The 16,275-nt window shown below is 34.8% G+C and overlaps 2 protein-coding genes across 2 annotated transcripts; both read left to right on the top strand.

The window, feature by feature from the left end:
• LOC108662813 lies at positions 3,184 to 4,065 on the top strand. Its single transcript, XM_018124403.1, has one exon. It carries the CDS (start codon positions 3,184 to 3,186, stop codon positions 4,063 to 4,065), a length of 882 nt encoding a protein of 293 aa, XP_017979892.1.
• On the top strand, positions 9,238 to 13,858 carry LOC108662812 (gamma-terpinene synthase, chloroplastic-like). Its single transcript, XM_018124402.1, has 4 exons — positions 9,238 to 9,323; positions 9,770 to 9,936; positions 10,033 to 10,229; positions 13,448 to 13,858. Exons 1-4 carry the CDS (start codon positions 9,238 to 9,240, stop codon positions 13,856 to 13,858), a joined length of 861 nt encoding a protein of 286 aa, XP_017979891.1.

Here is a 16,275-nt window from a genome sequence, read left to right as displayed (position 1 = left end):
TTCATTCAACATTTCATCTGATACCAGCTTCTCTTATTATTTACTTTCTAAGGTGGTTTTACTAACCAACAATCCAAAGCTATGTACATGTCTCTATCAAGATGCTTGCACAAATACCTAACTTAATTAGTTCACTATATGTCTATAAGAATCAATTAAATTAAGTTCATTAAGCTAGTGTCCTAATTTGGTTATGTATGGCAATTGACATATGTCTACTTGAGTTGTAAATCAAATCACCTAAGTGACGTAAACATACACTATTCGAATTTTAGTCCAATTTAAAATCTCTTTGTCGAATCTCAATTAGATTCACAAATTAGTTAATTGTTGATTAGGCAATTAAAAGCATTAAAAAAAATTTTGAATAAGCAAAACTATACCTATTCATGATACATAAAAGAGAAACTAATACTCAAGCTACATTTTGAAATCCACCATAATCCTAGAAAAACAAATTAGTTCATGATATCTTAGTAAAACATTATCCAAATAAATTTAGCCATGAATTCAAGTCAAAGGAAATAATAAAAACACAAAATAGAGAAAGAAACTAATGTTGAAGCTTTTTTTATCTCAAATCTCTCTTAATTTTTCTTGTTCTCTTGCTTGATTCTTAGCTCTAGTTCTCCAAAATAGCTGCTGCCACACTCTTTCTAAACTTATTTGAAGAAGTCCCTTAAATAAGCACAAATTAACCTAATTTTCAAATTTCCCGTTAGACAATTATTTTTTGAAACAGGCTCTAGTGTCACAGCTATCACTTGAGAGCCGAGGCTCTCTACAATTCTGACTTTGAAGTTCGCTACAAATTTCTTTTAGTGCCATGGCTCTCAAGTGTTATGTCTTTGTTTTACTTTCCTAATGTAGTATTGTCTTTTTGACATGGATTTTGACCATCTTCTAATCTAAACTAGGAAAAGTAATAAACAACAAAGTTGTAGCCTTTCCTCTCGTCTTCTAGTTGTCTACGAATCAGCTCGTTTGGAGTTCTGTAGAGAGAATTATGGTAGAAATACCGCAATATGTTTAACAAATTCTACACCTAACCATCTTGCGCATTTCACTTCCACAAAGCTTTTTACACTTAAGAAACTTCAAAATAGAGATTAAATCAATGATTTCTCAAACTCAGACTTTTGATGTGAAAATAAGCTCAAATTACTCAAATTAAAAATAATTCAACATGCACTAAACCAAATAAAGAAAAGTATAAAAATTACTTAAAACTAGCTTGAAAACGTAGGGATTTAGCTATTTTTTACAATCAAAATGTGGCAACATAACTCTATATCATAGAGTTATCAATGAGGTTCTAGAATTATCCAAGATCAACCCCCCTTTTAGAGGAGGGTCGATCCCTACATGTAAAGCTCTTGGAGTAGCCTTTAGAAATGACTAAGATCGACCCCCATGGAAAGGAGGGTTGATCCCAACAAGGGAAAACACTTAAAAAGATTTTTGTAAACTCTAAGATCAACCTCCAATGACAAAAAGATTAATCCCTACAAGCTAAACTTCAAAATAGGCTACTAAAACCCACAAGGATTGACCCCCCTTAAGTCAAGGGGTCGATCCCTACACCATTAGGCAAAAAAATAAAAACCTACAAATTGACCCCCAAGGATAATGAGTCGATCCTAAGGCTCTAGGTTAAAAAAAATATAAAAGCTAGTCGTCATTCTTCAATCATTTTTCACTTCCCTTAACTCCCACACACTTTCTCTTTCTCTCCAAACCCTCATTTAGCCTTTATGGACTCCATAGAGTAAAGACCTAGCTTCCAAATTTTTTGGAGTTTAATATATGCATTTGCACACTTAGTTTAAGCAAACAAATACAACACATTCCATAATCAAATTGTCCAAACTGAAAAAAATATCATTTGAGGCAACCTAACATTTTGGTTCAACATTCCATTCAACCAACTTATAATTTCAATATCTTTCAGGATGCTGCATCCTAATGTTTCCAACAGCACAGAATAAATCTCTACTTTGGATTACAAAAGGTCAAAGAAGGTTCAGATCAATGTTGGAAAGAACATATGGGAAAATGTTTAATGGAAACCTTGAATATGCCAATATTTGGTATAAAAATTGTTCAATTACAACTAACTGCCAGATCAGAAATATAATTGGTAGATGTAGCGATAAAGAATCAAATGTAATTGAATAATCACTTGCTTTGGAAGCAAAAGTTCAATCAGTCTCTCCTTTGTTGTCAAGTTGAATGAAAACTTACTGTTACATAACCTCACACTGAAGTCAGTAGGGTCTTTTCTATAACTTTAGTTAGATAAGGGAAGTGATCAGAGTACAAGAAAATAGTTCCCTGCCAAATTAACTCTGCCAAGTCCTTAAAGTTGGGCTTCATCTCAGCATTGTTTGTGCTATTGTCAATCTAATATGAATTTCACCTGATAATGATAAATAAGTAAACAACATCCTGAGAGGGAATGTATGCCAACTACTTTCATCCATTTTAAAATACCATATGAACCTCTACCAAGCATTTAAATAGCTGGGAGGCATCTCCCTGTATCATAATTCAAGCAAAACCATAAAGAAGAAAAGAAGGCAACTAATTAACAAATAAATTGTTAGAGAATAACCCCTGCATGAACACGTGGAAGCTTTTGGACAGCATGATCTGTATGCTTACTAATTGTCAATATTTTTTATGTTAGAATAGAACAATGTTTTGCTGTTTGCATCTAATTTGATCACCTGTTAAGCGATTTGTTACAGGTGTTACATACACTAACATTTTGTAACATATATATGATCATTGTGTGATCATCATGCATATAAAAGAATTCTCTGCTTTTGTCCAGCAACTTACTAGTTCTCTCTTTCTCAAGTCATAGTTTTATATCATGATATTAACATGGTATCAGAGCACCTCCCGATTCTTGTAGGACCTTAGATAACTTCCTTTCAATACTCATGTGTTCTTAGTGGTTCTGCTTTAACTTCTTGTTCAAGAATTAGTTTCTTTTTATAATGACAACTCCAAACATAACTCATCAACCTCCACCAGTCTCCGATGGCTCCAATTATGGAGTTTGGGCCGTGAAAATGAAGACTTACTTGAAAGGTTATAACCTGTGGAATGCAATAAAACAAGATGTTGAACCACAAGCACCAAGGGAGAATGCTCCTGTTGCTCAAGTTAAGCAATATGGAAAAGAAATTGCAAAAAAAGTTTAGAGCTCTTTCATTCATTCAGTCTGCTATCTTTGAGGATATTTTCAACAGAATCATGGAATGTGAAACAGCTAAGGCAACTTGGACAAAGCTACATGAAGAATATGTTGGGACCTCTAGAACAAGGCATATGCAGGCACAGAACTTGAGAAGGTACTTTGACATGATGCGAATGAAGGAAAGTCAGTCTTTAAAAGAATATATAGACCAAATTCTTAAGCTTGCTAACCTAATAAAGTTGTTTGGTGAAGAGCTTAAAGAAGTTCGAGTAGCTAAGAAGATTATCAACAATGTACCAAGGAAGTTTGAACCTACAATAGCATCCCTATTACAATCAAAGGACCTGTCTGACATTTCAATTACAAAAATTGTCAATGCCTTGCAAGCTGCAGAACTGAGAATATCAGCAAGAGATGAAGCTTTTGGGGAGAAAGCCTTTCTTGCTAAAGGAAAAGGCAAAGCCAAAGCTGAGGCTTTTACCAAGAAAAATTACAAAGACAAAAATAAGAAGATTACTCAATCTGGTCAATCCTCAAACAAGAAAAATAAGTTCAAGCCATGTTCCTACTGCAAGAAAAGGAATCATATTGATGATTACTACTGGTTTAGGCCAGATGCAAAATGTAAAATATGTAGTCAATTAGGACACACTGATAAATTATGCAAGAACAGAACAATTGAAGATAAACCTGCACAAACAAATGAAAGCTCAGAATTAGCTGAAGAAGTGTTGTTCATGGCTCAGTCAGATTTTGCAAGTGACTTTGGTAACTGTGAATGGCTCCTTGATAGTGGCAGCTCACGGCATATTGTACTTTTTGAAGCTATGTTTGTTGATCTTGATAAGAACCATTGATCAAAAGTCAGAATAAGGAATGGTGGTTACCTACAAGCATATGGTATAGGGAAGGTTCGAATACAAAGCTCAACTGGACACAAGTACATATATAATTTTTTGTTTATACTTTCTTTTGCACAAATTCTGAGTGTTGAACAATTGTTAGAAGATAGTTATGTTCTGTTTTCAAAGATAAAGCTTGCCGAATTTATAACCCCTCAAGTGCATATCTTATGACTATACCAATGAGGAATAGATGTTCTCCTATTAAACCTAAACATCTATGCTTGCAAGTTGAGGAACAATCTGTTTCACTAATTGATCTTTGGCACAGAAGACTTGGTCACTACAATTCCAAGACCTTGGAACAAGTCAGCAACTCAGTTATGCTTGATAAGCTTCCAAAGTTATCCAATAATGCTTCAATATGCAGTGTATGTCAGCTTGGTAAGATTTCAAGGAAACCTTTCCTTTGAGTAGTACCAACAGAACCAAGTCAAAGCTTGAACTTATTCACTCTGATATAGGTGGACCTCTAAGTGAGGAATCACTAAATGGCAGTAAGTTTTATCTTCTATTTATTGATGATATGACCAAATGGAGTTGGATTTTCTTTATGATATTCAAGTCAGAAGTCTTTGCTTTGTTCAAAAACTTCAAAACCAAAGTTGAACTTGAAACTGGTTATCGAATCAAAATATTGAGGACTGATTATGGTGGTGAATATACTTATAATGAATTCACTCAGTTCCTCAATCAGCAAGGGATAGTTCATCAACTTACTGCTCCATACACTCCTCAGCAAAATGGAGTCAGTGAAAGGAAAAATAGGACAGTCATGGATATGAGCATCTTTCTGTTATATCAGAAGAGGATGCCTCAAAATTTTTGGGTAGAAGCTGCAAATACTACTGTATGTTTACAGAGTTTGTTACCAACTCATGCCCTGAATAACCGAATCCCTTTTGAAGCATGGTATGGTTTCATGCCCTTAGTTACTCATTTGAAAGTGTTTAGTTGTGTATGTTATGGGCACATACCAAATATCTTGTAAAACAAATTGAGTGAAAAAGCTGAATCAGGAGTATTTGTAGGCTATATTACTTAAGCTAAGGCATACAGAATCTATTTGCCAAGCAAAAATAAAGTTGCTGTGAGTTGAGATGTAGTGTTTGATGAAGATTCCAGCTGGAACAGGAATGAACCTCAACCTCAACTGTCATCTCCAAGCCAACATGATAAAATTTTTGCTTTTGATACTCAAATTGAAATTCAAGAAGATGAGAGTATAGATGATATGCCAGTTAGGGGAACCAGATCACTTGAAGACATTTATCAGAATAGCTTGGTGACTATTGAAGAACTTAGTTGCCATACTAAAGCTGATAAGGATTCTATTTGGTTTAAAGCTATGTAGGAAGAACTTCAAATGATCTAGAAAAATGGCACCTGGTCTTTGGTTGACAGACTTGAAAATAGAAACATCATTGGTGTCAAATGGATATTCAAGAAGAAGTTAAATCTTGATGGTTCTCTTAATAGATACAAAGCTCGGTTAGTGGCCAAGGGCTACAGTCAACTACCTGGTGTTGATTATGGAGAAACATTTGCTCTAGTAGCTAGGTATGACACAATTCGATTATTGTTAGCTCTGGCTGGTGCACTTAAGTGGAATGTCTATCATTTAGACATAAAATTTGCATTTCTCAATGGCATCTTAAAAGAGGAAATTTATATTGAACAACCTGAAGGGTTTGAACTTTCATCAGGTGAGAACAAGGTATATAAGCTTCACAAGGCTTTATACGGATTGAAGCAAGCACCAAGGAGATGGTACAGTAGAATCAATGACCACTTGATTCATCGAGGCTTTGTTAAAAGTCAGAATGAAGCCACATTGTACACTCTTGAATCAGGTAACAAATTGCTATTGATAGTGTCATTATATGTGGATGATCTGTTAGTTACTGGAAATTGTGAAAAGGCTTTGGAAAATTTTAAATCTCAGATGCAAGCAAAATTTGAAATGACTGACTTAGGACTTATGAGATATTTTCTTGGACTTGAAATTCATCATTTGAGAATTGGTATTTGGTTATCTCAGCAAAATTATATCTTTAAGGTGCTCAAGAAATTTCAAATGTCAGATTGCAAGTCTGTGTCAACTCCTTCTGTTGTAAACAACAAGCTTTGTGCAGATTTTAGTAACCAACTTGAAGACCCTTTTGCATATAGAAGACTAATTCGATGCCTGCTTATATTTGTGCTTCAAGACCAGATATACAATTCTCAGTGGCATTTTTCTCTTGATTTATGCAAGTACCAATTGATCAGCATATGATTGCTACCAAGAGAATTCTAAGATACTTGAAGAAAACAGAATTTTATCGGATTCATTATACCAAGTCAACAAAATTTGAATTGTTTGGATATACTGATTCTGATTTTGCATGAAGCAGTGAAAATGCAAAGAGCACATCAGGTTATTTATTTACACTTGGTAATGGTCCTTTTTCTTGGAATTCACATAAAAAACCTGTTGTAGCTCAATCTTTAGCAGAATTTGAATATGTTGTTGCTACTGCTGAGGCTGCAAATCAAGCTTTTCGGTTGAGGAAATTACTTATGGACATCAAATTGGAGCAAAAGTTTCCTACAAATTTGTTTATTAACAATAAGTCTGCCATTGCTATTGTAAAAAATCCTATCTGGCATGGCAAGACTAAACACATAAATGTGAAATTTCATGCCATTGGAGATACAGTGGAAAAGAATGAGATAAATATCCAATATTGCCTTCCAGAGTTACAGCTAGCTGATATCCTAACCAAGCCTCTTCAGAAGTCAAGAGTTGAATCTCTCAGAACTAAACTAAATCTCTCCATTGCAAGTGTTAAGGGGGAGTCTTAGAGGATAACCCCTGCATGGATACGTGTAAGCTTTTGGACAGCATGATCTATATACTTACTAGCTGTCAATATTTTTGATGTTAGAATAGAACAATGTTGTGCTGTTTGCATGTAATTTGAACACATGTTAAGCGGTTTGTTATAGGCGTTACATACACTAACATTTTGTAATATATATATGATCACTATGTGATCATCATGCATATAGAAGAATGCTCTACTTTTGTCCAGCAGCTTACTAGTTCTCTCTTTATTTCTTTCTTTCTCAAGTCATAGTTTTATATCATGATATCAACATAAATGCTAAAACTTTTACCCATTGCTTTTGTTTGTGTCTGTTAGGGGGTTACTGACAAATAACGACGCCTTCTAGCTCCAGATAAACATATGTCATCATGATTTGGTGTACAATACATAAAATCACAGTTGGAAGCTGCAATAAAATGAAAAGTCTCTTTCTGGCTAGTGTTGCTCTGCCACCTTTAGTACTAATTCTTGTTCTTTATGTCCCACTTTGTTCGGATTTAAAGGCTCCCTACAGGATAAACAAAGATGCATAAAAAGAACCATATTGCTTTAGTAAAAGATCTTTGCTCACCGATGGCCATTTTCAACCAAATAACGCCACTTTCTTCCTTTCAACCTCCTCTCATCTTTAATCAGACTAGCTTTCCCCAAAAAAAAAAAAAAAAGACCCTTGATCTAAGAAAAATCAAACAAAAGCTTTACCATTCTCATTTTAGATGATTCTTGTAGTCAAACAAGACATTAAATGTGTTTGTTGGAGTTCAAGGAGACTCCAACCGCACAGGAAAATATAAACAAAAATGGAGGGCTTAGTGGCTAGCCAATTTCGTGATTAAATCATATTTAACTAAAATTTTTGTTAGCTACACTTGATAGCGAAACCCCAAACTACATAAATTAGTTACCGATAGATTGCCAACCCTTTTATTGTATCATTAGCCAGATGTTGAGTAATGTCAATCCATTAATACTTGTTAGTGGTCGAGTTACAATGCAATATTAATAATTTTAGTACTATCATGGAAGCAAAAGCTATTGAACGGTGATCTGCAGGTCACCTTCCTACTATTTGGGATGTTGAACTCGTCAAGTCCTACACCACACCCTGCTCAGTAAGTTTACTTTCATTAGATGCCCAAACTTCATCACCTTAGAGTTACTTTGTGTTTAACCTGCACCACCTTAGAGTTCGAGAGCCATGGTAGTCGTCTTGAGGAACTAAAGCAAGGTGCTGGCGATTTACTTGCTAGCATGAAAGAACCACGTGACCAACTGGATCTGATCAACACAATGCAACACTTAGGAGTGGCTTAACACTTTGAGAAGGATATCAAGGATATTCTTGCTAAACTTTTTGATGCCAACATTGCCACTGATCTTTACACTGTTGCCTTGCAATTTGGACTTATACGTCAAAATGGTTTCATCATTAGTACAGGTTCTATGCGAATAATGTTATTGCTATATTTAATTTATGATCATCCTTTCTTATTTTTACTTATGCAATTAATCAAATTTGAAAGTTTGTCATTTCATCCTAGATAAACTAATCAAGCCCTGTGTTAAAACTTAAAACTTAAATAAACTAATCAACTAAAGGTTTGGAATAATTGGACACCTAACTTAACACACTACAACAAATTTGACTTAAAACAGCACATTTTTAAAATTTGTATTAAAAATATTTTTAATAACACTTTTTTTATATTTTTTAGAACATTTTTGCAGATTTGACTTCACTATATAAATTTTTAGATGTATTATGAATAAAATGTAACAATAGAAATTACATACACCAGCAAACGTTGCATTACTTTATATTAGTATTAAATGCGAAAAAAATGAAATTAAAAATTTAAATGGGTACAATTTTTAGGATTTCACTATACAAAAAAAAGGTTACTTAAAAAAGTGTAATTAAAACTCAATTTTATTGTAGTGACATGATATTAGAGCTCTGATTTCAAATAGCAGAAAATGTGTTTCTCTCCTTTTAATATTGTTTCAAGTGTTTGGTTACAAATTGAACTTTGCAATACTTCTTTAATCCTTTTGTGGTTGTAGCTAGCTTCTTTCAACACTTGAGTCCACGTGGAAGCCCATTAAATATTCATCTAAATTACATGTACAGATGTGTTTAACAAGTTCATGGAGAGAGACGGAAAATTCGTGGACAGCTTATGAGAAGATGTTATTGGGCTATTGAGTTTATACAAAGCTTCTTACCTTGGGATGCCAGAAGAAGATGTTCTAGATGAGGCCCTGGATTTTGCTGGAGCTTCCCAAGTTGAACTTCGATATCATGCAATCTGTTTATCTGAAGGAGCTGCAGGAACTAGTGTAGTAAGATCAATTAAAATAAATAAACTTAAAAAGAAATGAATAATAAACTGTTAAGTTAATATTGTTATCAGATTTTTAAATTACTATTACTTCATATAATTAATTAGTTAAATTACATTGGTAAGAAATCAGATTTTTAAATTACTATTACAAGATATCATTAGTTAAATTAGATTGAAAATAAGTAAGATTTTAAAGATGAAAATGCGACAGTTAAGAAATTTAATTTTGGCATCAACTTAAATAATTTAAATTCTTACAAAATAGCATTGCTGTTAAATGGATATATATATATATATATATATATATGATTTAATGGAAAATGTTCCTAAATCTCAAATAGGTAGTATTGTCTCTCTTGTAAATTGTAATAAAGCCTACAACTTGAATTAAGTTGATTTCTGTATGTCAAATTTTTGACATTTTTTCAATTGATTGAGCAGGTGGTGGAAGGACTTGAACTTTAAGGAAAGGCTACCTTTTGCTTCGGATTGGCTAACTGAGTGTTATTTTTGGGCACTGGGGAGTTGCCCTCCGAGGCCCCAATTACCCATATTGAGGAGGAACCTCGCGAAATTTGGATCCTTGGCTCACTTGATGAGCTTGAGAAGTACACGGATGCAGTCAATACGTGAGAAGTTTAGATTTTAGCAACTTCTATTTAAAACTTTCGAAATTTTGTGTTCATTCTTGGACAACATTTCAGGTAAAAATGACAAACTTTTCCCAAATTGCCATTTACAACCGTTTACAACCATAAGATGGGATCTTAATAAGGCAATGGAGGAACTTCCAAAGTACATGAAAGTATCCTTCTCAGCCATTTACAACCATGTTAGTGAAATGGTCCAAGATGCCTTGAAAGGTTATGGCATGGATATTTTACCCTATATTAAGGAAACGGTACGTTCATTAAAAAAAAATGTAAAAGTTATGGTACATAATCGAATGGCCAAATAAAATATTATTTATTTGTTTTTCTTGAACTTTTATGGAAATGAAGAAAAAAAAACCTTTAGTTTTAGTCTATTTGTTAAAATAATTTCAAAACAATTTTGTAAATTACTTGATGTTTTACAATTTTTAATGCTGAGGAGTAAAAGCAAATCATAATAATAATTTATAAAATATAAAAAGAATATTAGATATTTAAAAATATGACTTAATTTTAAAGAAAGATACATAAAGAAAAAATGAAAATTATACAGGCAGTACATACATAATGAGAACTTTATTTATTAATTATAATTTATGCTGACAAGGTGACATTCAGTTTTTGTAGTGGTTGTGTTATGTTAAAGGATATCTCAAAGAAGCAAGATGGTTTCACAGCGGATAGGCATTATTCGACTCATTGATGATTTAAACACTACCGAGGTTTGTTTTTTACATGCGTTGCTATTGCTTTATTGTTGTCAGCTGCTGACACTTGCTGACAAAATCTCTTTTTCCACTCCAAAAACGAATCATAAATGTAATCAAAATCTCTTTATTGATTTAATCATGTTGCAGATTTGCAAGGGAATTATTTTTATTATTTTATAAAATAATAAAATTATTTTTTTGTTAAGTCACATATTGCTTATCTTTTGAAGGTTGAAATAAAAAGAGGAGAATCGATGAATTTCATCCATATTTACATGACTTAAGAAGGTGTTTCGGTAGAAGAAGCACGTGATCATGTGAAAGGCTTAATAGGAAACTTGTTGAAAAAATTGAACAAAGTAATAGTTAAGGATTCTCTTCGAGCACCCGACATTGTCAAAGTAGCTATCGAAATGACACGATGTATTCATCGGATGTACCAATATGGCAATTGGTTTGGCATTCAAAGCAAAGAAAATAAAGATTGTGTCATGTCAATCCTTGAGCCCATTTTGATGGAACAATGTGATCATGCTTTACTGAAATAAGATTTTGAAATTTCAGCCAAAGAGTGGCTTAATAAGTTGAGTTTATGCTTTATGTGGTCTTTGAACAAGAGGTTGCTTATCTTTTTCTAGCTGAGTCTTGCTTGTTGCTATTACGCTATCTTGTGTTATTTATTGCACTTAATTCTAATCAATTATATCTATACTTGAAGGAAAATTTGTTAAAGCTAGCAGGGGTCCTATGTAATACATATTGAATCAAAATATTAAATGCAATCTCCATTTCGAAATGGATATTTGGTCTTGCTATTAGCAATTTTGTTGTAATTAGAAAAAGAACTACTAACCATAAAAATTTTCTCATTAGGAGAAAATTTTTTTTAACCCTTAAAAATAACGTGCTTTTGTAAATAAGCCTCCAAATAATTTTAACTGTTTTTAGCCACAAGAATAGATTTGGAGACAAAAATGCCCTTAATGAGCCATCTTCGTTAACGCACACTCTCAAACAGGTGGAAAATGGAAAAATAAATATACAAAGAATTTGCGAACATCTAATTTTGTGCAAAACATCCATTTTTTTTTTCACGAAGCTTGTGTAAAGCAAAATAATGTTGCATGAGATGGTTTTTCAGAGATTTGGGACATGGCATTCAGATAATAGGAGAAAAGTGATATTAAACCGAACGAGGAACCGACCTTGATGAATCAAAAGCTTAGAGAATGATGTGAAACTAGAAATCTCTGATACGATGGTGAATCGAAAGGAGAAATATGTGAATCCAAAGCACGAAATGCTCGTGCTATAACAGGCCATATGTGAGACAGTTGTGGCAGGGCAGGGTTTAGAGTTTGTGAAATGGCATGTTGGGAATGTGTGACACGACATGATAGGAATGTGTGACACGGCTATGACATGGTAGGGTTTAAAGTTTGTGACACGACATGGTTGGAATGTGTGACTTGGCTGTGACACGGCACGGTTAAGAGTTTGTGACACGCCATGGAGGGAATCTGTGACACGCCATGGAGGGAATCTGTGACACGCCAACATTCAGAGTTTGTGACATGCCATGGAAGGAATCTGTGACATGCCAGGGTTCAAAGTTGGTGACATGCCATGGAGGGAATCTGTGACACACGCCAACATTCAGAGTTCATGGCACGCCATGGAGGGAATCTGTGATATGCTAGCGTTCAGAGTTCGTGACACACCATGGAGGTAATCTGTAACATGCCAGTGTTCAGAGTTTGTGACATGCCATGGAGGGAATCTGTGATATGGCAGGGTTCAGAGTTTGTCAGACTCCGTGGAGATCCGTGACACGACAGGGTATAGAGTGTGTGACACGACATGGCAATTTATAGGTGACACGACATGGTTTGAAAAAAGAAAAAAAAGTAGGCAAATAACGAGGAAATCGATTGGACTTCAACTGAATGAATTCAATAAATGAATATTTTAGAGGAAATTGTGAGGCCATTTCATTTTAATTAAATATTTTTCAAAAATCGCAAACGTTTGTGTGAAGAGGTTCATTCCTCATTCCTCATTCCTAAAGATACTAGAGTGTTCGACTTTCTTCTTTGCAAGCTTGACGACACCGCAGCAACAATGTCGGTTATTAGTGAAGAGGTCAGTTAGTTTGAAAATAAAACCTTTAAAACTTTCTTCTGTTTGTTGATTTTTTGCTGCGTTTGTGTGGTATGTTCGTGTTTTTTCAATCTTTCTCAATTGTTATGTTTAAATTGTTTTCTTCCCAGTTTATTGGTCATACCAAAGTTTTGAACTACAACAAATATGGCGTGTAGTGGGTAAACTGCTTTTTAGGGTTTTTAACGTGTCACGACATTGGTTATTTTAGCAGTTCATGTAACGAGTCAATAATTACACTGATTGGCATGTCACACGCTGTGGGTATTTTAGGCTAGTTTGTGTAAGGACACAATAATTATAGTCATTGACGTGTCAGTGTTGGCGTGTTACAACATTTGACTTGATACGCATGGCGTGTTACAACATTTTACTTTATATGCATGGCGTGTTAAAACGTTTTACAATATATGCATGGCATGTTACCACATTTTACATTATATGCATGGCGTGATACAACATTTTACATTATATTCATGACGTGTTACAACATTTTACATTATATGCATGGCGTGTTACCACATTTAACGTTATATGCATGGTGTGCTTTCGCAATATGGGTTAACTCACTCGTGCATGTGTGCCATGTTTTACAGATGCAGTCTAGACAATATGAGGATCTTGACAGTTTGCTTATTATGTTGAGGGAGAAGTGTGCATTCAATGTCGCTATTAACACCCACTGTAAGTGGTCGCAACTGCATTACATCAACAAGACTCTCCAAGAGAAAGGGGAGTACGATGCAGTGAAGCGTACGTGCTTCAGAATGCTGCTTGACGTATATCCACAAGCCTACTTCTTCGTTGGTCTCCTACATAACATCATGATTCATCGAATCAGTGTGATAGATTTAATGGAGCATGAGCTATGGTTTGCCATTGGCAAAAGCAACGCGAGCATATCAAAGCAAGAGTTCTGCCTTATCACCAAATTGAAGTTTGGTCGAATGCCCGATGTGTTCACACGATTGTATGAGGTTGTTGTGGATGGAATTCGTGTGCGATAATAGAACAAGCAACAAAGCTTTAAGCTACAGGCCTTGCTTGAAACGTTATGCGAAGGCAACTTTCAGCAACCAGGAGACACGACCAAGATGGCACTCATTTTGATTGCGAATAACATTTTATTTGGTCAAGGCTACCATAGACAGGTGACACCTTGGCTCTTGTTGTTGGTGGAAGACATTAGTGCTTGGAATGACTTCCTATGGGGTCACTATGTTTGGAGGCTAACCTTGGACTACCTTTTCAAGGGGTTGGAAGTGCCTTCCTCGAACGTGCAGAAGGATCATTTATGGTACAACATTTACGGATTGCGTGGGTGATACAGGTATTGTCACATAACATTTTTTACTATCCTTTTGACATAATAGTTTATGGTTGCAATCGTTTATCATTTACGGTCTGATAATGGTTATATTTGACTTGCAGTTTTGGGCAATGGAGGCAATTCTGGCCTTGTGAAAGATAGTTGCCCCTTCTTCTTTGAAGGACGTCTACCCACGCATGTGTATATGGCAATGCAACCAGAAGCCAAAAGATTTCTACAAGGTAGTTGAGATGTTGGAGTCATCTTAATAGGTGAGTGAACAACTACTAATTTTTGTTGTGAATTTGTATAATAATTTTTCCTAAAATTTAATCACGATCCCTATTTTGCAGTTGTGGGCAATGGAGACCTTGGAGCCCACCCCGAATGAGGCCAGTTAAGATTATTTTCTGGACATTGATGTCCCGTTATCTGAGGGCTACCAATACGTGCCAATAGGGCACATGGAGGATCGTGCGGACTGAGGCTTAGGTGCAAGGGAAAAGAAGAGAAACTTGAAGCACAAAAGAGCCACTAGTTCCATGAAGTGGAGGCGCACAGCCGTTGCTGTCGGTCCCCAACTTGATGGAGGAAGGTGACGACCATGGCAATGGCAGTGAAGAGCCGATAAGGACGGTTCTAAAGGTTTGTGTTCAACAATGTCACGACCCGAAAATCCCATCGGGCCCGTGACATCCGCCGCGACGTCCCGATAAGCACTCATTACCCCGAATGTCGATCGAAATCCCGCAAGGCTTAGCATCAACTTCCGCATCTCCCCGGTGAGCGACAGTTATTAAATCTCGCATTTCAAGAAATCATAAGTTCTTTCCAACTCAAAATAATAAAATATTATTTTCTAGCTCACAAGGGCATTTTCATTATTTTTTTTTTCAGAATTTCGAAATCCATAAAAATGTAATATGTAAGTGGAAACACATATTTCATGATTTAAATTAAAATTTGAAGTCTAAAACATTTGTTTAAAGTAAAATTATAGCTATTTGAATATAATAAAAATATTAAATAAAATATTCTATTTTCTTAAAACAGTATTTTCAAAGTCTTCCTAAAATAACTTTTGTAGCGTAAGAGTAAAATAAATTTTTTTATATAGTAATAAAGATAATTAAAGTATGAAATTTCATTTACACTGACACATGGGTCCCCAACTAACCAAAAAGGTGTAGAGCTACGAACCCTTACTTCCTATGATGCAACTCCGAGATTAATTCTCGTCTTAATCAACTATCAACAAACTGTCTTGAGCCTGTAAAATGGATAAAAAGAGGGGTGAGATAAAATAATCCCAGTGAGTAAACAATTACCATCAGAAGCATCTAAAACCGAGTAGATGGAGACAATATAAAAGCATTATATCTCAATAATGTTCATAATGCAAAATTCGTTTCAATCTATACCAAATAATTTCTTTTCATCAAAATTTCCCGGCTTATGAATTTCTTAAACTTGGCCCCTGCCAGAACCATTCTCGCGGGTACCTTCCTCAAGGTATCCCACTAAGACCGCCAAGGCTGTTCAATGACCCATACCCATAAACATATTTTCACATCTAACACACAGCCGTTCCTTGGCGTTGGTTGAGTCTTACTCTCACGTGGTGGCCCGAATGTGAGGTGCACCCAAACCATACCTCAGGAAATACTTCACCCAACATATCCCCCCGGAGGTAAGTATATAATTGAGTTACCGTGCCCCTCTCATAGGTAGTCCATGGAAACCCCCACCACTACAGTGACCGTTTAATATACCACCAGACCCATAAAATTTCCAACAACATAATATGGCGAATAAAATTTAATCCAGTCTATCGAGACCAATCCAAAACTGTTCATATATTTTATGCCAACCTAAAAAATCTAGCCATCATGCTACCATATTGTCATAAGCCCCAATTTCAATAACATATAAAATCATAAATTTCAACACAGTCTCCATATACGTAATTTTCCCAAAACAATATTTGATTTCAAAACCAGTATCAATTTCATTTTTATTAAAAAACATTTTTATTGAAAAACATAATATTTTATAATTCCAACTCACCATTCAATAAAAACATCAAACACGTATAATTACTCTAGATATTTAAGA

Source organism: Theobroma cacao, chromosome 7 (assembly GCF_000208745.1).
Source record: "Theobroma cacao cultivar B97-61/B2 chromosome 7, Criollo_cocoa_genome_V2, whole genome shotgun sequence".
Taxonomy (NCBI): Eukaryota; Viridiplantae; Streptophyta; class Magnoliopsida; order Malvales; family Malvaceae; genus Theobroma; species Theobroma cacao.
Note: the sequence above shows the minus strand (reverse complement) of the source record. Positions and strands in the feature narration are given on the sequence as shown.